General features: G+C 39.6%; 1 protein-coding gene across 2 annotated transcripts in view; it reads left to right on the top strand.

Moving 5' to 3' along the window:
- The window catches only part of CTDP1 (CTD phosphatase subunit 1), a 185,856-nt gene that overhangs the window by 107,536 nt on the left and 52,352 nt on the right, over positions 1–25,968 (top strand). For both annotated transcript variants that reach the window (XM_075921112.1, XM_075921111.1), the window contains one exon: positions 24,920–25,098. In XM_075921112.1, coding sequence (XP_075777227.1) covers positions 24,920–25,098 — 179 coding nt within the window. The remainder of the gene's footprint in view (positions 1–24,919; positions 25,099–25,968) is intronic.

Consider the following 25,968-nt stretch of genomic DNA (forward strand, 5'->3'; position numbering starts at 1 on the left):
ATCGTTACTGCACGAAGTGAGTAACTTCCTTTACATACACCTTATACAAAAGTTAATGTAAACAAAATGTTTTAATTCATTTGGTCCATTTTATCAATGTCTCCATTTCTTTCATCCTGCTAAGTATATTATAAATAGTGACTAGTCTTCTTAATCCTGATGTGTTCCAGATTAGTAGCAATACTTAATATGCTGTGAATTAAGGGTCAGCATTTTCCTCACACAGTTTAGTGAAAGTTATCTCAGTGAATACTAGCCCCTTAGTTAATTTAAAATAGTAATTGGATGAGATGGATATGTGTCTACTGTAAAATGATAGTTGCCTTGAGCTTACTTATACACAAGGCTCCACCAAATTCATGGCCTCTTCTCATAAATGTCATGGTATTGGAATTTTAAAAAATCTTAATTTCAGTGTTGAAACAAAGCATGAACATATTTTTTAAATGTCAGTATATAAACATGTGAAGCCCTTTTCATTAACAAAAGCAGCTGGAAAAAAGTTCTGGTTTTAAATGAGTATGGAGCATCTTGCAACTGTCTTCATTCCATCTCTGTACAGAAAACACTTCTCTGTATTTGGACATAGCTCGCTCTGCATCCCCAGAGTTCATTGGAATTGTCAGACAATGCAAGTTAGCCTTGCAAATAGGGATGATAAGCATCACCTGGTAAACATTATGTGGGTGGGTGGTTGCTCCCCAGTTAGTTAAACATTGGCTGTGTCTAAACTGCATCCCTTTTCCATAAAAGGGATGCAAATTAGACATATCACAATTGCAAATGAAGCAGGGATTTAAATCCCCCCCCCCCGCTTCATTAGCATAAAAATGGCTGCCGCTTTTTTCCAGCTCGGAGCTTTGCCGGAAAAAAGCGCCAGTCTAGACGCGGATCTTTCGGAAAATAAAGCCTTTTTATTTTAAGGGATCCCTTATTTAGCCCTCATTTTAAGAGGGATAAGGGATCTTTCGGAAAAGGCTTTATTTTCTGAAAGATCCGCGTCTAGACGGGCGCTTTTTTCCGGCAAAGCTCCGAGCCGGAAAAAAGCGGCAACCATTTTTATGCTAATGAAGCGGGGGGGATTTAAATCCCCACTTCATTTGCAATTGCGATTTGTCTAATTTGCATCCCTTTTACGGAAAAGGGATGCAGTCTAGACACAGCCATTGTGTTTAACCGGTTTAACTTTTTAAATAGCAGTTTACATCCCTACTTGCAATGTGGGGGATTATGCCTTGCACTGAGTTCCAAAATTATAGTTCAGGCACATTAGTCTGTTTTGGGATATTTTTGTAAGGACTCTTCAGTCTAGAACTCCTGTCGAAGCCAAGATGCCAGTTAATTGTAACTGGTAACCATCACTCAGTAAGGGTGATGCTTCCTGGTTAACCATTCACATCCCTAGTGGAAAGTTCCATTAAAACTGATATCGTTGTAATTCTTGGTTTTGGATTGTACAAGTAATTATTGGCTTTGCAAGAAATACATTTTTTTTATTCCCACATTTCACTCTCCGTTGCAATGCACTGCCCAAATCAAAAATCACAGCTAGGGCAGCCTCTGAAGATCTTTTTAGTGTAGTTGAGCAATTATCAGCTTTACCGAACTTGCACCTTCACAAAAACTCTTGGAAGGCAGTTCTGTCATAAATTATTTCTACTTGGTAAGAAATAAGGATGTTAAGGAACAGGTATTTTGCTAATTGTGTAGTTGATACAATTTGTATCGACTACACAATTAGTCGATAAGTGGACGCTCGCTCTGGGACCACCGTGCCTCTACATTTTAAATGTAGTAAAGAGCCCAGAGGCTCATGCTACATTTAAAATGCAGAGATACGGGGATCCCAGACCAGCAGGAGATCAGCTCTGTGGTGCTGCCCCTTTGAAATGCTCCCTCAGCATTTCAACTGACCCCAGGCTCCATGCAGCACTAGCCCTTAAAGGAGCCCAGAGTCAACTCCTTGCAGTGCTGCTTTGAAACCCCAAGGCAGCATTTCAAAAGGGCAGCGCCACACGGAGCCCACTTTGAAGTACCCCCTCTTCTGCCCCCTTGCTGCCTCTGTCTGATAGAGGCAGCAAGAGTAGGGGGAGGAATTGACTAGTCGACTCAACTATCCGATAAGCATTTGCTTGTTAAATAGTCAGCTAGTCCTTAACATCCTTAGTTTCTCTCTAAGTTATTAGTAAAAGCATCCTGCTTGGTTATGCTGACAGATTAAATATTCTATAATTTGTTGTTTGGCTGAGAGGAATGTATAGTAAATAAAACAATGAATCCACACTATGATGGCTTTTTTGATTTGGCTTCTGAACCGCTGAGGTCTGAATAACTGTATCTGTTTGTTATCCTATTCGGTTGAAACAGATTAACTCCAGCATGTCTGTTCCCCTGATTTACAGTAGTTGTCTGTTCATCTGTGTTCTTTAACTTACTTGTTCTGTATTAAAGTATTCTAATTTTTCCAGTGTGCTTTAATGTAAACAGTATTTTTCAAAACTTTTACTTGAGAAAACATGCATTATACCAGTCTGTAGTAGATGAATTAAAACTTTAAACTGAAAATGTGTTAAGAATGTTTGGTATTTAAAATGCAAGGCAAGGCTGTTAAATAGATTTGATTATTTATAAACTAAATATTTATAACATGCACTGTTAATATTTAATTAGTATCTTGTGGAAAAATCTAACTTTTTTCACACACGTACCATCAAAGTATTTTGATTTTTATATTTCACAAAGATAAAGTTGCTTGCTTAACTGAGCCATTTTTAAAAGAAATATATTGTTCCCTTGCTTGGTTTTACAGTGTTCATTTTTTGGTCAGAGTTGTATGTCTTGGAATATTTTACTGAATTATCCAGTCAGCTTTTTTCTTTCTGGCATGAACTTCTTGGAACTGCAGGAATCCTAATTACTGCATCAGCATTTATCAAAATCATTTGCACTCTGCTTAGGTATGGGTTATAAAGAGCCCTTGGGCGGGAGCCCCCTACTGTTATGAAGAAACTGCTGTCACTGTGTACTTCCAAAGTGACTGACTTCTTGGGCACAGCCCTACTGCTAGTTTAATGAAATAATTGAGGCTACCAGTATTCATTTTAATGTCGGATCTTTTTAAAAGAATTTGGATACAATACAGTGCATGTTGGTTTCAATTTGTATACCATGGTATGGCAGCTGTAGCTAGTGTTCTGTCCATTCAGTGATTAAGCAACTGTGAGGTTAAGATCTGTCCCTGAGCATAAATATCTACATATCACTTCATCACAGAAGTGTCAAGAGAATGCTGGATATAGCTGACACATCCTGACAAAAAGATCATGTCCAAACCAGTGTAATGCCTTACTGCAGAAGTGAGTAATTGTAGGCTTCAGAATCTAGCCTCTTTCGGGTTTGTTTGTTTTTATGGAGCTCTTTTTAAAAAAAAAAAAAATTGACTACTGGACCCAGTCATAGGATAGGCAGATCTGCACAAACTGTATATAGCTGGAGCAATGTACTTCTATTCTGACTGCAGTAACGGGATCATTATAAATCAATGAGTCACTAAAACAAAAAGTACTAAATTGTGATAAATCTGTTGCGTAAACATATTGTTCCCTGGGGATGAGATTAATAGTCCATTTAGTGTAATCTACATTCTGACTTGGACTATTCTTTAAAGAAGCAGGCTTACTCAGTGTATCAAAACTTAAAAGATCCTGATTGCACTCACTCCAGTGTTGCACATTTCACTCCTGTTGTACAGTAACATTTCCCTTTCTGCAGATGTTATGCAATGATAATATAGTAATGTTAGCACTAATATATTCAGGGCTCAACAAATAATGCCTGTGGCGAGTAGATTGCAACCCGGAAGAGCCGGGTACGGGTGATCTGTACATGCAAGATCGCCAGACGGCACGGCTGGCGAGCAGGGCTTGCCGCAGTTCAGCAAGCCCTGAATATATGTATTTTGTTCTAATGTATTCTAAGGATGTTAAGAACTAGTTGACTATTTGATAAGCAATCGCTAGTCTGTCAGCTAGTCAATTCCCTCCTCCCTTGCTGCCTCTATCAGATAAGGGAAAGAAGGTGTACTTCAAAGCGACAGCACCGCACAGCTGAGCTATGTGCCGCTGCCACTTTGAAACCCCAACATAATGCCAAAGCACCGTGGAGCCCAGGGTCAGCTGGGGACTCCCCAGCTAACTCCGGGTACTGAGTGGCATTTCCCCAGAACCCAGAGTCAGCTGGGGGAGTCCTGAGGCAGCGTTTCAAAGGGGCAGCCACTGCACAGTTGAGCCGGGGATCAGCTGTGTGGTGCTGCCTCTTTGAACGCTGCTTCAGTGTTTCCTAGGGGTAGTGCCGTGGAGCCTAGGGTCAATTGACCCCGGGTTCTTGGGAAATGCCACTCAGAACCCAGAGTTAGCTGGGGAGCCCCCAGTTGACCCCAGGCTCCATGCTGCATGCAGTGCAGCATGGAGCCCCGGGGTCAGCGGGGGACTCTAGTACCCCACTGACCCTGGGCTCCATGGCTTTGAAATACACCAGAGCCCCCACTGGGGATTCTTGTACATTTCAAAGCAGGCACGCTGTGTACAACCCGGAGTCAGTGGGACTTCCCACTGGCCCTGGACTGCACACAGCGTGTCTGCTTTGAAATGTATAAGAGCCCCTGTGGTGGCTCTTAGACACTTCCGCATTCGTCCTTTGAAATGTACATCAACTTGTCGAATAGTCGATGGAAATTCCATCAACTATTCAACTAGTCAATTAACCACAATTTAACATCCTTAATGTAGTCTCGCTGACAGACATAAGTTTGTTTTTGTTTTTTAAAGCTAAGGTAAAATACAATTTCCAAAATAGTTGCTGTGGTGCTGAACATGAAGATTTCTGTTTATGGGAAGTCAGCATAAGCATGTACATTTCTCACTGAGTTCACCACTGACAGCGTTAACTCAGTCTCTTGAGAAAAATGTGACAAGGAGTCCTGTAGCACCTTATAGACTAACAGATGTATTGGAGCATAAACTTTCATGGGCAAAGAACCACTTCATCAGATTCATCTGACGAAGTGGGTCTTTGCCCACGAAAGCTTATGCTTCAACACATCTGTTAGTCTATAAGGTGCTACAGGACTCCTTGTCACTTTTGCAGATCCAAACTAACATGGCTACCCCTCTGATATAAGAAAAATAACACTCTTCTGAGAAGGGAGGGTGATAAATGTGCTAAGAATAATTGATTATGGGAAACTAGGATGCAAGAGCCAAACTTTCCTTTCAGATATGTAGATATATAACTCCCATTGAAGTTGGTATGAAGCATCTTAAGGGCAGAATTCTGGCTTTTAGTTACAGAATTCTGGCTTTTAGTTACAGAATGCCAAGGAAAGTAACGATAAATAAGAATGCAAACAATTTGTGTTCACATTCCTCTTTTCCCGGATTTACAGATGCTTAAGTCTTTTTTTTTTTTTTTTTTTTTTTTTTTTTTTTAACATTTATCTCTGTTTTGTACGCAGCTGTGTCAAGGATCTTCTTATTCTAATAAAGTGGAAATGGGAAATTTTAAATATCCTATTTGTTTGTGTATAAATTTTGATTTATTCTATACATACTGGGACAAAGTCCATGGATAGGTCTTTATTGAAGAGGAATATATACTTCAGATGTGGCATTCTGATCCTTTAATAATTGGACAGCATTGCTGCATTATAATAGTGATAGAAATGTAGCCGTGTTAGTCTGGGGTAGCTGAAGCAAAATGCAGGACAATGTAGCACTTTAAAGACTAACAAGATGGTTTATTAGATGATGAGCTTTCGTGGGCCAGACCCACTTCCTCAGATCAAAAAAAGATTTTTTTGATCTGAGGAAATGGGTCTGGCCCACGAAAGCTCATCATCTAATAAACCATCTTGTTAGTCTTTAAAGTGCTACATTGTCCTGCATTTTGCTTCTGCATTATAATAGGTTGTTTTGATCTTTTTAATTGAAGTGACATGTACATGAATACTGGTTTTAAGATACAGGCAGGGCTTCTGTTTTTCAAGGTTTATTAATTTCATTTTGGAGGGTTTATTTTGTTAAGTTTGATTATTTTTTTTAATGTAGATATCCAACATTCAGGGGAAGGGAAAGGTTGCAGACTCCCTCTTTGTAACTAGAAATCTCTTTATAATGTTTGCTTGTGCATTTTAACATAGTCCTTGTTGAAACAACACAGTGCACTAGAGAAGTTTAGTGCATGTCAGCAAGGTCTACACAGACCAGTTAATGCACAGCATGTTAGTACGCTTTACATATACAACCCCCATAGTCTTTGTTACTGATTCATGGAGGCAGCTCTTATACCGAAAATACTTATTTGTATTTTTTTTTTAGGTGTTTATTCAGTAAAGTATTTCAGGAAATTCTGTCTGTAGTTATTAGCCAAATTATTTATGGATTAGTTGTTACTTTTTGCAGTTGTTCAACCTATTATGTGCCTACTTCATGGTAATTCTGCCAAGCCTTACATTTCTCTAGCTTATCTCTAAGAAAGTCATGTTGGACTGTGTCAAGGCTTGCTGAAGTCCACATATACTACTGCATTCCCCTTAACCACCAAACCAATTACCTGGTTCAATGTCTTAATTTTGTTAAATGGCTTCTGAAAAAGATACCTTATTGAGGTAACTTACAGTAAAACTTTTGAAATATCAGGTGGCATAAAAGTATACTGGCATTGCACTATTGCACTGCTAAGTTTGAATTTAAATTTAAACTCATTGTAAACTATTAATCTTTCTGTTTTATAGGGACGTTGGGGTGGGGGACAAACTGTAGTGAATGCATAGAAAGGTTCTTTGGTGTCTGAAGTTTCAGGGAGATTGCTATAGACTAGTGGGTTGTACATTACAATGGTCAGTTCCTTTCTTTTCTGAGTGACTCCAGAAGGACTTGCCTTCATCTCAGCATTTCAGTAATGGGTAAGAAACATTTTTATTTCCTAACTACTACATGCAGAAGAAAAGTGAAGGAGTATAAGCCCTGACCTGAATCCAGGATAATGCCATACAGCACCTGTATGTTTTTCACCATCACTCTGTAATGCATCTTAGTCCTGATTTTATGACCGTACCATCCAAATTACTTCTAGGATGGGATTCCCTTGAGGAGAGTCAAAATCAGAAACTTTAGGTAAAGATTACAGTAAAAGACCTTAAAGAGACAAGGTGGGTGAGGTAATATCTTTTGTTGGGCCAACTTCTTTCCATGAGAGAGAAGCTTTTGAAAGAGAGTTTTTCAGGGCTAGAAAAGGCACTCAGTATGACAGCTAAATACACTTCACCTTGAAAAGTCCCTTAGAATATATGCTAACTGCTTATGGTATATTTATGTATTAGATCTTGTGTTTAGCTGTGACAGTCTGGATATTTAGATACTGCAGTTAGGCCAGCCATAGGTGTCTATGCCAGCTGACTTGCTTTTGTGGTATTCTGCCCAAGGGGCTATTCAGTTGTAGTGTAAACTTTCAGGTTCAGGCTGGAGCCTAGACTCTAGGATCTTCCAAAGCAGGTTCTGATTACCTTTTCCAGATCTGAATATTTCTGTTTTGGTCTTGTGTGGGCTGCTGTTTAACCTTACTTCATTCAAATCTGGAAGAATATGCAGGGAAGCAAATCTGGCAAGAGAGACACTCACTTGTGAAAAAGAAAAGATGAAGAATATTATCTTAGAGAGACTGTAGGGATAATGCCCTGCTAAGGAAGAGAATGGAGTCTGTTGCATTATTACCAGATATCTCTAGAACAGCAGGTTTTTGTTTGTTCCTATGCTCTAGTGCACCAAGATATTTCCAGTCCACTTCTGCGATGTCCCTAGTACACCAAATGATTTGAAACCCTGTCCACAGAGAATAATATATTGGAATATGCACTGCTCTTAATTATTCAGGCTATAAATAGAAGAACACAAGAATGGCCATATTATGTCAGAGCAAAGGACTGTCAATCCTAGTATCCTGTCTTTCAACAGTGCCCAATGTCAGTTGCACCAGAGGGAATGAACAGAACAGCCAGTCGTCAAGTGGTCCATTCCCTGTCGCGCTCTCACCTTCTGGCAAACAGAAGTGAGAGACACCGTCCCTGCCCAATCTGGCTAGTAGCCATTGATTAACCTAACTGCCATGAATTCATCTAGTTCTTTTTTTGAATCCTGTTAATAGTCTGGGCCTTCAAAACATCCTCTGGCAAAGAGTTCTACAGGTTGTGTAATGTATGAAGAAATACATATTTTTATTTACTTTGAACCTGCTGTCTATTGATTTCATTTGGTGATCCCTCATTCTTATGTTATAGTAAGGAGTAAATAGCACTTATTTGCTTTCTCCATGCTAGTCATGATTTTATAGACCTCTATCATATCTCCACTCGCCCCCCCCCCCCGTTGTCTTTTTTTCCAAACTGAAAAGTCCCAGTCGTCTTAATCTCCTCATACAGAAGTCATTCCATACCTCTGATTGTTTTTCTTTTTCTGAACCTTTCCCAATTCTAATATATCTCTTAAGATAGAGCAACCACATCCATGCAGTGTTCAAGACAGTGGTGTAATATGGATTTATATAGAGACGATATTTTCTGTCTTATTATGCATTCCTTTCTTAAGGATTCCCAACATTGTTTGCTTTTTTGACTGCTACTGCACATTAGATGTTTTCAGAGAACTATACACAGTGATTCTAAGATTTTTGAGCAATAACTGCTAATTTAGACCCCAACACTTTAAATGAATAGTAGAGATTATTTTCCAATGTTCATTGCTTTGCATATATCAACATTGAATTTCATCTGCCATTTTGTTGCCTCCTCACCCAGTTTTGAGAGACCTTTTTTGTGACTTTTATCAGTTTACATCATCTGCAAAATTTTGCCGCCTCATCTTTTACCCCTTTTTCTGATCATTTATGAATATGTTGAGACACTCTTGGAGGACACTGCCATTTTGCCTCTCTCCATTCTGTTCATACTTACTTTTTGTGTCCTTTGGTTAAATACCATCTGGTCCTGGTGATTACTACTATTTTATCAATTTGTCCCAAAACCTCCTCTACTGACACCTCAATTTGGGATAGTTCCTCAGGTTTGTCACCTAAAAAGAATGGCTCGGGTTTGGAAATCTCTCTCTCATCCTCAGCCATCAAGACTTATGCAAAGAATTCATTCTGTTTCTCTGCAATGGCCTTATTGTGCTTGAGTGCTCCTTTAGTATCTCTATTGTTCAGTGGCTCCACTGGTCATCTAGCATGCCTCCTGCTTCTGATATACTAAAAGTAGTAGCAATTTTTTGAGCTTTGCTTAGCTGTTCTCTTTTTTTTTTGGCCTCCCAAATTATATTTTTACACTTTATTTGCCAGAATTTATGCTCCTTTCTATTTTCCTGACTTGGGTTTACCTTCCAGTTTTAAAGGATTTCTTTTTGCTTCCTACTGCTTCCTTTACTTTTTTGTTTAGCCACAATGGCACTTTTTTTGGTTCTCTTATTGTTTTTATTTGGGGTACACGTTTAAATTGAGCCTCTCTTATGGTGTATTCAAAAGATTCCATGCAGCTTGCAGAGATTTCACTTTTGTCACTGTACCTTTTAATTTCTGCTAACAAACCTCATTTTTTAAATTAAAATGCTACAGTGTTGAACTGCTGTGGTATTTCCCCTGCCACAGAGATGTTTAAATTTAATTATGTTATGGTCACTATTACCAAGTGGTCCTCTTGGACCACATCCTGTGCTCCACTTAAGACTACATCTAAGGGTACGTCTACACTACATGCCTCTGTCGGCAGAGGCATGTAGATTTGTTTATTCAGCAAAGGTAAATGAAGCCGCGATTTAAATGATCGTGGCTTCATTTACATTTACATGGCTGCCGCGCTGAGCCGACAAACAGCTGATCAGCTGTTTGTCGGCTCGCCGCTAGTCTGGATGTTCCCCCTGTCGACATCAAAGCCCTTTGTCGGCAGCCCCGGTAAACCTCATTCCACGAGGAATAACGGGGCTGCCGACAAAGGGCTTTGATGTCGACAGGGGGAACATCCAGACTAGCGGCGAGCCGACAAACAGCTGATCAGCTCGCAACGGTCTACAAGCCTTCCAGAGACCAACTTTCCAAACCCGTAACTATCCTACCACGCATCAACTACTCACTGTTTTGGTGGACAATTCCGCAAAACATGTTACACGGTGTTCCTTTCCACCGTCCACCTTCCTCTCTCATAGTTATAACAGATGCCTCACTCATGGGATGGGGGGCCCATTTAGGAAACATCACAGCCCAAGGCAAATGGTCTTTCAAGGAGCAAACTTTCCACATCAACCTCCTCGAGTTGCAAGCGGTCAGATATGCATGCCAACATTTCAGTCAGTACATAGCTCACAAGTCCATTACAATCATGATGGACAATACCACCTGCATGTACCACATCAACCAACAAGGCGGGGCTCGATCCCCTTCCCTGTGTTCGGAAGCTATGAAGCTCTGGAACTGGTGCCTGATGCATGGGGTCACCCCTTTAGCCATCTACCTTCCAGGAGTACTCAGCGTCACAGCAGACGCCCTAAGTCATACGTTCCAAGACCAACATGAATGGGAGATTGACAGACGGGTCCTCACCCCACTCTTCCTTCGCTGGGGTCACCCAGATGTGGATCTCTTTGCCACAAAAAACAACAGAAAATGCCACCTTTACTGCTCTAGAGCAGCTCTGGGCAAACATTGCCTCGGAGACACCTTTTCGATTACGTGGGACACCCCTCTCCTTTACGTGTTCCCGCCCTTCCCGCTCCTACACAGAGTCCTCAGCAAAATCAGCATGGACCAGGCGCTGGTTTTGCACCCAGTCTTAATTTGTCATGTCCAAATCAGGGGAAAAGTAATGCAAAACTGTTCCTCTATCTGGTTGAGATTTCCAGCCATTACCTTTGTGGGAATGTGGTCAGCCAGGAATTTACAACTCAGAGACAGTGGCATAGGTTGATTCTTTATCAAGTCCTGTAATGGGGTGACACTCACCTCTCATGAGTGCCTCCTCTGGCCAAATGTATGATTGCACTCCCTGCTGTTTCAAAACCTCTTTGGCAATTCAGCTCTCTGGCCCTGTCACACACCTGGTGTGCTAAGTACGCAAACTCCTTCCAGGATACACATTTACCAGGGGCCCATCTCGGTACCTTCTATAGTGTCCCTCTGAATCTGTTCCCCACTCTGACAGAGAGTGATGCCCCAGGGCTTTCCCTCTTGGAGGCAGTGTCCTTGTCCTTACCTCAGGGCTTTCTCAGAATCCCAATATAGCCCAGCAGTGTTCAATAAGCTCTCCCCACAGAGTTATCCACAGTGCTGTCCATCTCTCAGCCAACCAATCATCTGATCTATACATCTTGAGATCTCCAGAGGAACTGACTTACTCTAGTCCTGCAGCTCCCATTATATGGCCTTCCTGGCCCCTAATTGGCCACTTCTCCTACAGCTACTCTAACCTGAGTGGAGAACCTTCTATTATCTTTCTGGGGTGGGGTAGAGTGGGACCACAAGGCCTTCAGCAGTGGAGCCTCAGGGCTTTGTCAACTGCATCACAAGTACCAAGAGAGTATTCAGGGTGGCATAAGGGAAAAGCCGACATCTTCTTTAAGGTGCCTAAAAGACACTGAAGATTCCAATCTCAGAAACAGCTAATACAGGCTCCTACCATTTCAGGCAGAAAAGTCGCTCTGTTGATAAGACTGCTACCCACAGACAGACTTGAATGTTTGCTCAGCTGGATGATGCAAATAGCAAAACAATATCTGCACAGCCAGTGTCCTGCTCAACCAATGGCAGTTTTAAGAAATGGAAGCCTCTGCATACCGTGTCTTTGCACTTTAAATCAAGATGGTGGTTCCTTGGCATGGCATTTGTGGAGCAGATTTGGACACATTTGAGGGCAGGTGGCAAAGTCTTGCAGACCAAATTTGGCCTGTCAGACCTGTGACCCCATCCGGGTAGGCCAACAGAATTTCCAGGCCCCTGGGCAAGATGTGGGCTCATGTGGGACGAAAGGGCTGGGAACAGTCAGGCTTCAGCTCTGCTCAGGCCTCACCCCGCAACCAACCCTTAATACTTCACAGGGCTCCACAGTAGCAGCGGCCAGGAGCCTTGGACCCTTTTGAATCACTAGGCCCTGGAGCGGTGCTAAGGATAAGCATATGAAGGAGAGAGCATAAGTAATACTGTTTTTAGCCTTTTTCTGGATGTGAAGGATATGGCTCTCAAATCTGGCTAACTTCATTGGAAGTCTGGGCATTCCAATAGCTGTCTCTTAGAATAGACCTGCTACTGAAGAAAAAAGAAATGCTATCTGGGCCCAGATGTCTTCAGAATGGAGACTTGGATAAGGTAACTGTCATTGTCATGGACCTTAAAGTCAACCAATAGAATTATATGCTATTTAATAATGCAAAGTCCTTCGTGTAATCACCATGTTAAAGTGGAACATAGTCTTGAATTCTTCCTGTAGGGTCCTAATCTCTACATATAAGTGTCCAAGCAAAGTCTAGTTTCTATTGTAAAATGTTATCAGCATGCGAAAGAAAGTGCACAAATCCTAGCACAGAAATAATTTCTTAAGGCAACAACCTCTATTCCAGTCTCATAGTCTTAGAGCATGACCTTAAGGGATCATCTTGCTTCCCACCTAAGAAGTAAACGGTTTTAAAATTCTATTGCAATGGATATGTGAAGCTTTATACAATGAAGAATAGGAACATTTATTCCCGTTTATCTGAAAATTTCCTTCCTTTGAGTAATAAAATCTGCAGATCTGGCCCACTTTGAAGATAAGTGGACTCTCCAGAATAAAAATAGAAATTAACATCCAAGGATTTGGGTTTCTTTTATTCAGGTAACTTCCCATTTTCTTCAGTAGGAGACATTGTGTTAATTATACTTTGAGGGGAAAACAACATGTAATTTAGGGAAATTGGTTTGAATTATCTTGGCTGTGAAGTTATCTTGATTGGAAGGACCTTCAGGGGATAGGACATTGCTCTCCTGCCTCTGATTGACAGTAGCCCTCAAGCTGCAATTACTTGAAATCACTTGAATTTCCTTTCAAGCATGTGAAGATAAATGTTTCTGTTTATTAACATACAGGGCTACTAATATGAGCCAGCTTCTGGTACATTTTCATAATAGTGGGTAATTTTTGCCCTTGGGTAAAAAAGTTGTGCAAGAACGGGTGTTATTAAATTATTCACCATTTTGTCTTTTGTCTAATTGTTACTGTAATAATATAACAATTATCTACTTGTGAATATTGGTCATAAAGACTTTAATGGGTGATCACTGAGTAATACCATTTTATGTTGTGCTAGTACTGCTTTATAGAAGAAAGTTTGGTTTAATTTTAATGCATATATATTTACTGAGGTTTGGAGTACTGGAGGGAATATGCACATTCAAAACATCTCCATTTTGAAAATGTGAGATACTCAGATTTCTCATGTAATATCTTTTTTCAAAAATACAGCCTCTCATACCCAGGAGTCCAGTTAAATTTACTTCAGGGTTTATAGCCATTACTGTACAGAGTTGTTGTTAACAGCAGTTATTCAGGTTGCTATTCCACCTCATTTCATAATACGATCTAAGTGTTTTCTCTGGTGTTTGCCAATGAGAATGCAGCTAAAAAACTTACATTTTCAAATGGTTGTTTTTCCCTTTTCAGCATGACATTTGTTCTTGGTGTGGTGCCAAAATGATTCTCATAATTGCTATTTCTTCCTAAGACAGAGTGGGGGCTCTATATGTGTATATGTATGCCTTTGTATATACACACAATGTTTTTGTTTTCTTTTTGCTGAGTTGTTTCTCATAGGTGAGAAGAGTAAATGGGGCATCGCAGCATGATATATACATATTTCATTTTAGTTCTTCTTTATTGCCAGTGCCTGTTTTTATGGTATAACTAGGAAACCATTTTAATAACAAACATTTTTCTTTTTTTTTCTTTTATTTCTTTTTTTTTTTAAGAAAAACCCTTCCTTCCCTCCGCCAGAAAATAAACAAAAATAAAAAGCCACTGGGAAGAGGAAGAAATAGCAGAGTAGATTTAACGTATTCTTTTGTTTGCATGAATCACAGCCTTTAATGCTTTGTGGTTTATATTTCCTACTGCTTATAACACAACTGCCTTTTTGGGGATGGTTGCACACAGCATGAGAAAATGTTGCAAAAAATAGATTGTTTATATTCTGATATTACTACACAGTTGTTTCATTAGTAATCAAGTAACCATCCAAAAGCTGTGTTTAAAAATGAACAGCCTGTCTAAAATGTTAAGACACTAGGTAACCAAAATTCAGAAAATAGATACAAATAAGAATTGAAAACTAGAAATATAATATAGCAAAATACTTGGTTTCATGCATTTATCCTTGTATTTTGTTCTTGAGTCAATACTCTAATCGGTTGAACAGTTGCACAATTTTTTCCTTTGTGAAGATTCTTTCTGATCTTCTTCTTTCGAATGTCATGTTCAGTGCTATATTTCTTCGTCAAAGTTGGATGTCCAAGCTCTCCAGCAAGTGAACAGCGTCGCTGGTTAGATTGTGCATATCCTCCAATGAGCCAGTGTATTTTCATGTTGGGCATTCTGCAACAATGTGATGGCATAGTTTGCGCACTGCCACAATCACAAAGTGGAGATGGCAACAAATTCCACTTATGCAGTAGATAACCGTACCTGCCCTGGCCAGTGCTAAGCCAATTTAGGACACACCACAGTCACCAGGGAAGATCGAAGCCTTTCTGCTCAGTGGTGGGATCCGACACAAGAGGTTCGTTTGGGATGTCTACTTGCTGCCATTCAGCTTGCCATAGTTCCTTGATATTGGCCGTGATTTCTTTCGCTTGCTGCCAGAGAGGCTTACAGGATTTCAGACGCAATGTTGGTGGCTGATCAGTGTTTCTGGATGGGAAGAGGTTGGCTGCTGCGGTTGATACGTTGGCATAGTCTGCATTCCTGCTCCCATCGATGAATGCTTGGTGGAACAATGTTTGCCAGCGGCGGTAACCATTCTATGGCAGTGGGCTTTAAAGTTCTTGTTATCACTCACATGACGCTATTCAGATGAGTGTCAAATAGCTTTGTGTGGGCACTTTCTGACCACACAGGAGAGCAATATTCAGCAGCAGAATACACCATGGCTATTGCTAAGGTCCTCAAGGTGTATGCTTCAGCTCCCCAACTGGTTGCAGCGAGTTTTCTTAGAAGGTTGATCCTTGGCTTCAGTTTCCTTATTTGTTCCAGATGGTGTTGGAAGAAGAGCGTACAATCAAGTGTTACACCTAGGTATTTGGGATGATGCTCGTAAGCAATCTTTTTTTTCACAGAAAGCAACATCAAGTTTTGCATTGGCATTACGGTTGTCTAGATGAAAAGCTGTAACCACAGTTTTGTTTGGATTGTTTGAGCTGCCACTTCTGTAGGTAGTTGGATATGGTCAATAGGTCGGATGTTAGTGTCTGGCTGACAGTTTTGAGATATTGCTATTGTGCAGCCAGTGCGATATCATCTACGTAGATAAAAATTGCAGAGCCAGTTTTTGGGATGTCACTAAGATAGATGTTAAATCACGATGGTGCCAGTATGGAGTCCTGAGGGAGACCATTATTCAGTGTTCTGGTTCTACTAATGCTATTATTGCACACGAAACCAGCGGTCACCAAGCATTGCTGTCAATAGCTGAAGTGTCAGCCGGCACTGAATTAACCTCAGTAGCTTGCATAGTAGTCCCTTGCACCACACTGTGTCATATGCAGCTGATATATCGACAAGAGCTATGCCGGTCTTCAGTTGTGGTTGTGAGGGTCAGCACCTGGTTGCACGTACTTCTGCCTGGCCTAAAACCAGCCTGATCTTTTAATAACCCAGCCTCTATGGTGTCAGACAAACGATCTAACAGTGCTCACTCCATCACTTTGCTGATAGCAGAAAGGAGCACTATTGGTCTGTAGCTTGAGGCACTATCCAGTGGTTTTCCACTCTTAAGAATTGCAATCACCTTTGTTTGCTTCCATTCTGTAGGGAGGCAGCTTGTTTGGTGGATAGACGTGAAGAGTGCAGCCAACCAGTTCCTCCCCTTCATTCCTAAGTTCTTCAGAAACTCGGGGAATATTCCATCTGCGCCAGCGGCTTTCTTGTTCTTTGTAACCGCTAATGCTATTTTAATTTCTTCTTCTGTGTATGGAGAAAATGCTGGATTCTGGGCATGGTTGGAAGATCTGGGTGTGCTCCCTTTCGATCTCTCACCTGCTGTCTTTTTCTGGTGACATCTTTGATGTTCTGAGGAGATGGGAAGCAACTTGGTTGGCAGTTACCGCTGATGGTCATAGCTTTGGTGGCACAGCTGCTTCCAGATGATGAAGCAAAGGCCCACGCTTTCCTGCTGGAATATTTGAAGTTCAGGCTGTCCACTGTTTCCCTCCATCATTTTTTTTCCAATGAATAACAAGTAGTCCATGAGCATTCGTAGGTAAAACCCACTTCATCAGATGAAAGCTCATGATCTAATATGTTTGTTACTCTATAAGGTGCCACAGGACTACTCGTCATTTACATGGCTAACCCTCTGAGACCTTCCAGTGAATGTTTGCCTTACCCACTGTTCCTTTCCAGTCTTCACATTCTCACTTTCATTTGAGTCTGACAATAGTAATTTGCCTGAATTGTTTCCTTTTTGGTGTAGTCAGTGTAACTCCCTTTTTGCCCCCTAGGCTTTTAAAACTGGGTCTAAGATACTTTTTCTTCAAGTATGTATCGTATCTGTATGGTGTAGCTAGAGGATTCAGCACAAGACTAGCAGCCTGGACTAATTCTAGTAGACTTTTTCATATTTTTCCTGTTTGAAAACATTATGTGGTTCACCTGTTTTAGATATTTCTAATTAGAGGTAGTTTTTGGTTGGAAGAATTTTTGCATTTTGTTGGCCAAATGCCAACAAATTATCATATGTATTGATAGAATATTCTATTTTTGTGAGACAAGTTTTGCTGTGACGCATAGTAAATTGAGAGTGGTTTGCCATTTTATTTTTAGCTGTTCACCATTTTATTTCTTCTGTATTGTTCTTCTGTTGTAACTTAGTATGTGAAATAATAAGGCTCTGCAGGGGGGTGATATTTTCAAAAAAACACTATATAATAACTTGTATCTGTCACTTACTTGTAATGCTGTTTTTTACATTCATTCTTGCATTTGTAATTTGCTTCAATGGATTATGGAGGAAGAGAGAGAAATTGACTAACAGTAGAATTAAAGCCTTCGATGGATCTTTATTAACTTCAAGAATGCCACCCATTGGTTTTAATTGCAGCGTACACATTCAGTGGTCTATAAAACAGATTCTTCTCTAGGTGCTAGCCGGACACTTTGGTGTTGAGGCTAGTCACCCAATTCTGTTTCCATTCCCTTGGAGCAGCAGTTCATTAAAAAAGATCAATTATAACTCACTTTGTTCATCTTGCTTTGAAATTAATTGGTAGTTTCTGAAATCACATCACAAATTCCCAAGGATTCTATTTTCTTTTTTTTTCCAGTGTGAACTGCAGTTTGTTTTAATCATCATCAAAGCTAAACATATTTGCCTTTAAACATTTTAACTTGTACATTAAGTATAATTGTGGGGTGTTGGTAGATATTATTCTTTTTGCCGAACTATGCCTCAAATACAATGGAAAATTCCCTCCTTCCCCCCCTCCTTTTCATTTTGGTACTGCTTACTAATTTTCCTAATTATTTTTACCAGGAATAAAAGAATTTCATATATATGCTGTATACGCAACCTCTTTTTATGAATCGAATTAAGGAAAAACAATAACAACTATATATATATATATTTTTTATAAAAGTATACAGTTTGGGGAATGATTTTCATTTAGATAAACCAATGTGCAGATTGGTAGTCATTTCTCTCTATCTATAAAGATGGGTGTGTGAAGCTTTTTTACAGCTTTCTGTAGCATATATTTATACATCTTAAAAGAATAAAAGTGTATTAGAAGAAAAGAGCACAGGCATGACATGAAAGGACGAATGGTCCTGTAGTTAACTCTGAAGACCTAGCTTCAGTACCCTGTTTCCTCTGTGACCTTGGGCAAGTCACTTACGGCACTTCTAAACTATGGGGGGGTTTCGAAAGAGGATATGCAAATTATGTGGGAATTTGCATATCTTCTTCCTATCTCACTTTGAAAGGAGGATCTTTTGAAAGCAAAAGTAGTCTGGACACGGGTGTTTTCGGGAAAAAAAATCCCTTTTAAAAAAAAATGCGTAAACCTCCTTTTTAAAGGAAGAATGGGATTTTTTTGAAAGTTTTTTTTTTTTCTTTTTTTCCTTGAAAAAAACACCCACGTCCAGACTGCTTCCACTTTCGAAGGATCCTCTTTCAAAAGTGAGATCGGAAGAAAATTCCTCTACGTAGTCTATACATAAGATTAGTGTCTCCATGCCTCTGTTCCTCACGTGTAAAATGAGGATAATTGTACTTCCCTACCTCATAGGTGTGTTGTGAGAATAAATGCATAAAGGATTGTGGAGTGCTCAAATACCATGGTGATAGGGCCAAAATAAGTATATCAGATAAAGCCTTGCTTCTCAGTCTCGTATTCTATTTCGACTTAGACAAGTCAATATATTTTTCTAGCATAATCACCATTCTTAAAGCAGTTTTATGAAATGTACAAATGTATTTACAAACTTGGGCCCTTTGTCCAGAAAGTAATCAAGTCCCCAAATCCTTCTTTTAAAAAACTTATCTATTTTTTTCTTCCTTTGTCGAATAGTGATTGGTCCTGCAATAAAGCATGTAGTTTTTAATAAACAGTGGGTCATCCTGAAACTGTAGTTGAGTTAGCAAAGGTGGGAAAAATAGAGATTTTTTTTTTTTGTAAAGTTGGGTGGGAGTAATCAAAAAAATTAACCTCGTTGTTGCCAGGTAGCACTTGATTCTTACCATCAATTTGAGTAGGACACACATTCGAGAATTTTTTCAGTGTACTTAGACATGCTGCAGAAAAGTCTGATATACAATGTGATATACATATCCATGTAATTTAATATCTTTGTTCTATGTACTACAGTATTCAGTTTCTACGGAGTCGTACAGAAGCATTTGATGTTGTTCACACATCATGTAGGAGTTGATACTCTGGGCTTTTCTGCACTTCAAAAATAAAATATCCATTGCCATCAACAGATGCAGATGAATGAGTATTAAACATGGTTTAGCCACAAGTGTGGCCAAAGACAAATTTTATTCAGCACCATATCACAAAGTGTGGTTAAAGTTTAATAGGCAGTTTGTCCTTGGATACACTTGCATTTAGCACCAAGTCGGTTGGAGAAAAATATCAGTTTTGTAGTACATAAGAACTTCCCTACAAAGTCAACCCAATAGTCCATCTGGCACAGTATTCTGTCTCTAGCAGTGCCCAGTACCAGAGTTTGAGGGACTGCAATTTTTAGAAAGAACAATCCCAGTCTTTCCCTCCTGGCTTCTGGCAGAGGTTTAGCCAGTTTTATTTTGGCTCATATCCAGTGAGGAACCATTCCATGAATTTAACTAGCTTTTTTTTTTAACCCAGTTATATGTTTGGCCTCCAGAACATCCTCAGTGCAGTGAGTTACACTGGTTAACCATGTATTGTGTGAAAAAATTTTACCTCTTGTATTATTAATTTCATCAGGGGCCTCTGTTTTTATATTGTGAAAGGGATAAATGACTCTTCTCTCTTCACTTTTTCCACACCATTCATGATTTTCATAAACTTCTATAGAGTCATGGTTTTTTGGGGGAGGGAGGGGTTTAAGATGAACAGCCCTAATTTTTTTGGTCTCTCCTCATATGGAAGCTATTGCTTACTCTTGATCATCTTCGCTTTTCTCTGAACCTTTCCCAGTTCTATCTCCCTTTGAGGTGAGATGAACAGACAAGACTTTCTGTGACACCAATCAAAGCGATGTCTGTAATCTGATGAAAGAATTAAGAGGAAAATCATGCCCATGTTGGAAGAGGCCACGCATTCAGTTGAAGTTTTGCCTATCAAGTAGGGATGTGAAAGGTTAACCAGCTATCTAGTATAAGCCTCTCTCTAAATGGATAATGCTTACTGGTTCCGGTTAACTGCAGAAGTTGGAGCAGCTCTCCACCTGCCCTAGGCTACCTCCTACCCCCTCGCTGCAGATTACACGCTGACCCTACAGAACCCTCAATGAAGTCTCCCTTGGAGCAGCTTCCCTGTGACGGGGAAGCCGCCTTCCCGGGTGCAGTGCTGCCAGCCCAGCTCCTGGTGAGACTTCACTGTGGGTTTTGCAACATGTGGAATCATGTAACCGCTAAGATTTTCAGCAGTTACACAGTTACCTTTTTAACTGACTTTATACCCCTAGTATTAAGAAATATGAGAGAAATGAAGCATGAAAGCAAGCTGTTTTCTGATGCTGTATTTGCCCTATGATTCTGTCTCATTTCTCAGTCCTATTCAAACAGAATTTTTAAACTTTTTCATTAAATACTAGGAGCAGCGAATGACTTCTAAAACTTTATTTGTAAAACAGTATTTATCTGTTTTTTAAATCAAGTGATTTATATTTATTTTGCTAGAACTCAGTGAAGAGCTAGTCATTGCTTTCCAGCAGGTGCAAAGCAACATGATGGGCTTCTATGGGCTGTGAAAATATACTCCAAAATCCTGTAAATCTGCTGCATTCAGAATTAATTTATGTGAATGCACAGTAGTGACAAACATTAATTTAACCATAAATTCCTTTCGTAATCCAAAGGCCAGATGATATTCATAAAATTGCTCTAAACGTGTCTAAAAAACTAAATATAGTAACAAATATTCATAAGCATTTCATTCAAATACTCGCAAATCAATCTGTCCAAGAGAGATAACACACTCATCCTGACTTGTTCCTGCATGATGAAATAGGAGCTTACAGATTAGTCCTAGCAAGTCTGGTTCTTTTATACAGTACAACAAACAAGTGATGTCACATTGACCATTATTATCTTAGCTAAAAAATAGTTTTTGGACTGTTTGAGTGTGACCCCTTTAGCCATGGCTAAAAACAAGATACAGTAGTTGGGCCTCCTCTTTTCAAATAATGTTAAATCTAGCTGCTCCCATCATTTTATCTTCTTGTGTTGGCCATTATATTAAGATAACATGGATTTGTTGGGAGTGTCCTATGAGCTTATCACATCACAAACAACTTCTCCTTGGCTACGTCTACACTGGCCCCTTTTCCGGAAGGGGCATGGTAATTTTTGAGATCGTAATAGGGAAATCCGCGGGGGATTTAAGCGCCCTTTTCCGGAGGATCTTATTCCGGAGGTTCCTACTTTGAAGTAGGAATAAGATCCTGCAGAAAAGGGCGCTTTTTCCGGAGGATCGGGGCCAGTGTAGACGCTCTTTTCCGGCTTTTCTAAAAGCCGGAAAAAAGTGGCGGACATTTTTATTTAAATGCCGCAAGGGATATTTAAATCCCCTGCGGATTTCCCTATTACGATCTCAAAAATTACCATGCCCCTTCCGGAAAAGGGGCCAATGTAGACGAGCCCCTTGTGTATTAGGACCAGTTTTTAACAATCTCCTATAAATTAAAGACCTTTTCTCCAGAAATCTTATTATCATATTAGCTGTATTCTAAGTTTAACATGCTTTAAAAACTTGTATTGCTAAATGCAATAGTCCTTTTGAATTTAATGTTGTTCAAGGCCTTGTTACATTGACTAACCCACCTACACAAGTTACAGTGCAGATTTATTTTTCTTAGCCAAGCTCAGAATGTTAACCCTATGCTAAAACCATTCTATAGCTGTTGCTTTTCTCTTTAACCCTATGCTTCACCATTCTTTTTAATATGGTTACAATATTGGTAAACCATTTTAATATCTTAATTCAGTTTGACTATAAAATTACTTTGCCTCTGAAGTGAACCACTTCTCTAGTGAAAATGGTTTGTTACTTGATACTGTGGAAGAGACTTTGCATGTTCTTTTTAGCAAAGCCTTTGGTGATGTGTTTGAACTCAGAGGTTTTAATACCCTCACTGCAATTTGCTTTTATATTTTATAAGCACATGAAGGGGTGTTTGGCTAGTTTTTCAAATATGAGAAATGAAGTTTCTTTTCTTTTGGTGTTTATTTTGTTTGCCTTTGTGATGAGTCTTGGTCAGGCCAGCCAGTAAAAAAGCTGGAAAGAAGAGCAGGGTGAGAGACAATCTTAAACAAAGACTGTTTTGCTAGCCTAAGCTCAAGCATGTTTTCATTTGTATTTACTTTATTTTTTTGCTTTATTTTTTTTAACTTAGTAACACTTAATCTTTATTCTTCTACTAATAAACTTGTGTTACTTTTAATCTAAACCAGTCCAGTTGTGTTTTGAATGTAGGTGATTGCTAACTCTTGTTAAAGTAATAAGCTGAGCTTTTGTCTCTTCAAAAGGACCAGTGAACCACTTTATTTCCCTGAGTGTTCCAGGGTGGGACAGTTCCGGGATGACATTTTTGGGGAAGCTTGGGATTTGGGAGTGTGTTGGAGTCACCTTGCAAGAAGTGACTTGGTGAACGTGAGGCTGGGACTTTTGTACTAAAGACAGGATGTTGGGTCAGACTTCTGAACCAGGGCTACATAGCACTCAAAGTATATGAACATCTGTGGGGCTTCAAGATGGAAAACACCCAAGGTTATAAATTAGGCTCTGGGATCTGAACCCCAGAACATTACTTGGATTTTGATTATCCTAACAAGTCAGGAGTTTGTATATTCCAGTGGTGGGCGACCTGCAGCCAAGGTAAGCCACTGGTTGACTGAGACAGTTTATCTTGTTTCCATAGTCACGGCCCCAGCAGCTCCCAGTGACCATGGTTCACTGTTCCCAAGAAACAGGAGCTGCTGAAAATAGAGGGCAGCATGGCCTTGTGGCCCACTGTGTCCTGCAACTCCCACTATCCAGTAATGGTGATCTGTGGCCTCTGAAAGCTATGGAGGGCTATACCTACAGACACACAATGTAAGCAAATTGTCTCGCAGCCCTCCATCAGCTTATTCATTAAATGCAGGCTGCCCACCACTGGCGTATTCCTTTGAGTTTGGCATCATCATGCCTTAGCCAGAGATGGGGGATTAGAAAGATCCAGACATTTTTTGAGGTCTGGTGTTTGCCTCATATAGTAACTCTGCAGAGGGCTTTGGTTAGTCATGAGAATAAGATGGCTCGAGTAGGCCTAAAATATAATAACATGCTATGGATTTGAGCAATGAAAAGTGATTAGACCATTGATAGGCTGGGGAAACTGAGGCCTTAACCCACCTCCTTTTTTGCTGCTGCCAGGCTCATGTTGGTTTTTGAAGAAATGTTAAGGTTCTGTACAGTTGCAGCCACTTATCCTAAAGAACCCAACTGTTGTCCTTCTCAGTGCGAATGATAGTAGGCAACACGAAGGGAAGTGGTGTGTGGCAACGCCACCTACACCTCCTTACTTCTCCTTCCTCACTTGTAGTTCAAATGCTTATTTTTAAGTATGGAACCTGTAGGGAATAATTCTGGACACACTGGGTGCAGGTGAAAACAAAGAGAGGATTTATTGAACACACAGCGCTGGTGGAATGCAAACCAGGTGTTAGCCTGGAGAGCACTAACTTAACCAAAACATACATTAGATTATATAGGTAGTAGATGGACGGAGAAGTGATTTGATAGGTCTAGCAGTGGAAATAAGATATGCACATAATTCAATAAACTATGAAAGTTACACAGTATCTCCGTCCATTGCCAATTAAACATGTTATCACTAATACAATAGTTATTCCTAACAAGCTAAATGAGCCAACATAAACAGGATGGAAGTCCCCAAAATGGACATGTTGATGTTAACTTGTTTTGCTGAAATTGTGATGGCTACTGTGAGATGACTCCTTCCTTGTGTTGGCACAGTCCTTGGGATCCAAGCTGATTAATCTGAAATTACAGGAGACAGTAAGAAAAACTGTCCAGCCAGGCCTTATCAGAGTGAAGCCCCTTTGGAATATAGTTGCCAGAGGAACCAGGGTCAAGTTAACTGCTGTCTGTGTGCTTCCCAGACCTGTCCTAATGATTTAGGATTTGAGTTGTCAGTTCTCGACAAGATACCATGGACTGCCTCAGTTTACCCTACAGAACCTCTTTGAGACTTCTCAATGCAGCACACGGGTTTGTTTTGTTTTATTGGTTATTTCTGCAGCTGCATAACTAGAACGAATGAGTATATTTTAGACTAGAATAAAATCCATGCTAAATTCTTAGCAAAAAACAAAGTATGTAATAAAACATGTAAATGTTTTGATAGACTTGCCCTCTTAATTGGCAAGCAAGTAGACAGAATCTGATTATAACATTGTCTTCTGTATCTTCAGTTCCCCTCACGCAATATCATTTGGGGAAAAAAAATTGCTAAAATTAGACTTTTAAATAGGAGTATCTGAAAAAATTCTTAACAGAAAACTTACTTCAGTGTATGTTTTTGAAAGCGATGTTTTGTACGCTGTTGCAAAATAGTTTGTCTATTACCCATAAGACTTCATGGCTGTTTTGATAGTGTTCTCATTATTTTAAGTCAATTTAAAAGGAATTGTTTAAGTAGTGGTGTTACTGTAGCTTACTATGTATTATACTTGAGCGAATATAAACTTAGTGTAATCAGCATAAAAATGTTGTCAAGACACTGGACTTCAGGGTTTTTGATTAAAAAAAATAAGAAAGCTATTAATACATTTTAAAATGGATAATTAAGACAAGTCTATTGTGACTATATAAGAGAGTGAGATAACTAATAACTCAGAGCATGCACTGACTTTTGACCAATTGGCAGGTTGATGACATCTTAGGAGAAGGCAGTGACGATAGTGACAGCGAGAAAAAGAAGGCAGAAGAGGAAGGAGAGAAGTCACAGAGTAGTGCAACAGAATCAATAGGAATGAAAATGGAACAGAGGCCTGGATCATCATCCTCATCATCAAGTGAAAGGAGCTTAACAGGCAGTGTACCCAGGTATGAGTTCTTCAACTGTAAGAATGTTTTTATATTAGAAATTCAACAAAATTATATTTAAAATGGGATTCACTTACGCTTTTTATACAGTCTTCTAAAAACAAAGTATTTAAGCACAAGTTCCTCCCCAACCATTGTGACCAGAAAACTATCAACCAATTTAATATTAAAGCTGAATTAGCCTTAAATCATAAACTACACAAAGGAATGCTGTCATGGTTGAATAGCCCTACATTTGAAGTCCCCTAAACCTTATTTTCCCACTCTGTAGATATATAAAAATGAATAAAATAGACTTAAGTTGTTGAGCTGGGATGTAAGAAATCTAAGTTCTTATAAATAATTATTATATTAAATTCCATCTGATGGAGTTAGAATCCATCTACCACTAAATGGTAAAGAATTAAATGTGACATAGGGATGCTCATTATGCCTTCCCTCTGCTTTTCCTTTTGGCCTCCATTTTGGTGATTACATTTATAAGAACTTAGATTTCTTAAATCCCAGCTCAACAACTCAAGTCTATAGCTGTCATATTGGGGGCAAATACATTTCTCTGTAGTGGAAGAGAAATGTAAATTTTAGAGTTGTCAACTTCTGATGGTCTAAATCAGCTGTTTAAAATTAAACTTTATCATAACTCCAAAGTCTTTCAATAGAGTGAGTTTACCTCAGTCTGTCAGTTAAATGGTAGCTGTGGGTTTCTGTACATTGTGTGTCCTACATTTGTATGTGAATTAGGCCATAAATGAATTCACTGGTATTTTAATGGTACAAGAGTATCTTTTAGGAACTGCTACATGGTTTGACATCTTTGACGCTTATGAGGAGCACTACGGCTGGGATTGCAGGGTTGTAGATAAGTCATTT

The sequence above is a fragment of the Pelodiscus sinensis genome, chromosome 2 (assembly GCF_049634645.1).
Source record: "Pelodiscus sinensis isolate JC-2024 chromosome 2, ASM4963464v1, whole genome shotgun sequence".
Lineage (NCBI taxonomy): Eukaryota > Metazoa > Chordata > Testudines > Trionychidae > Pelodiscus > Pelodiscus sinensis.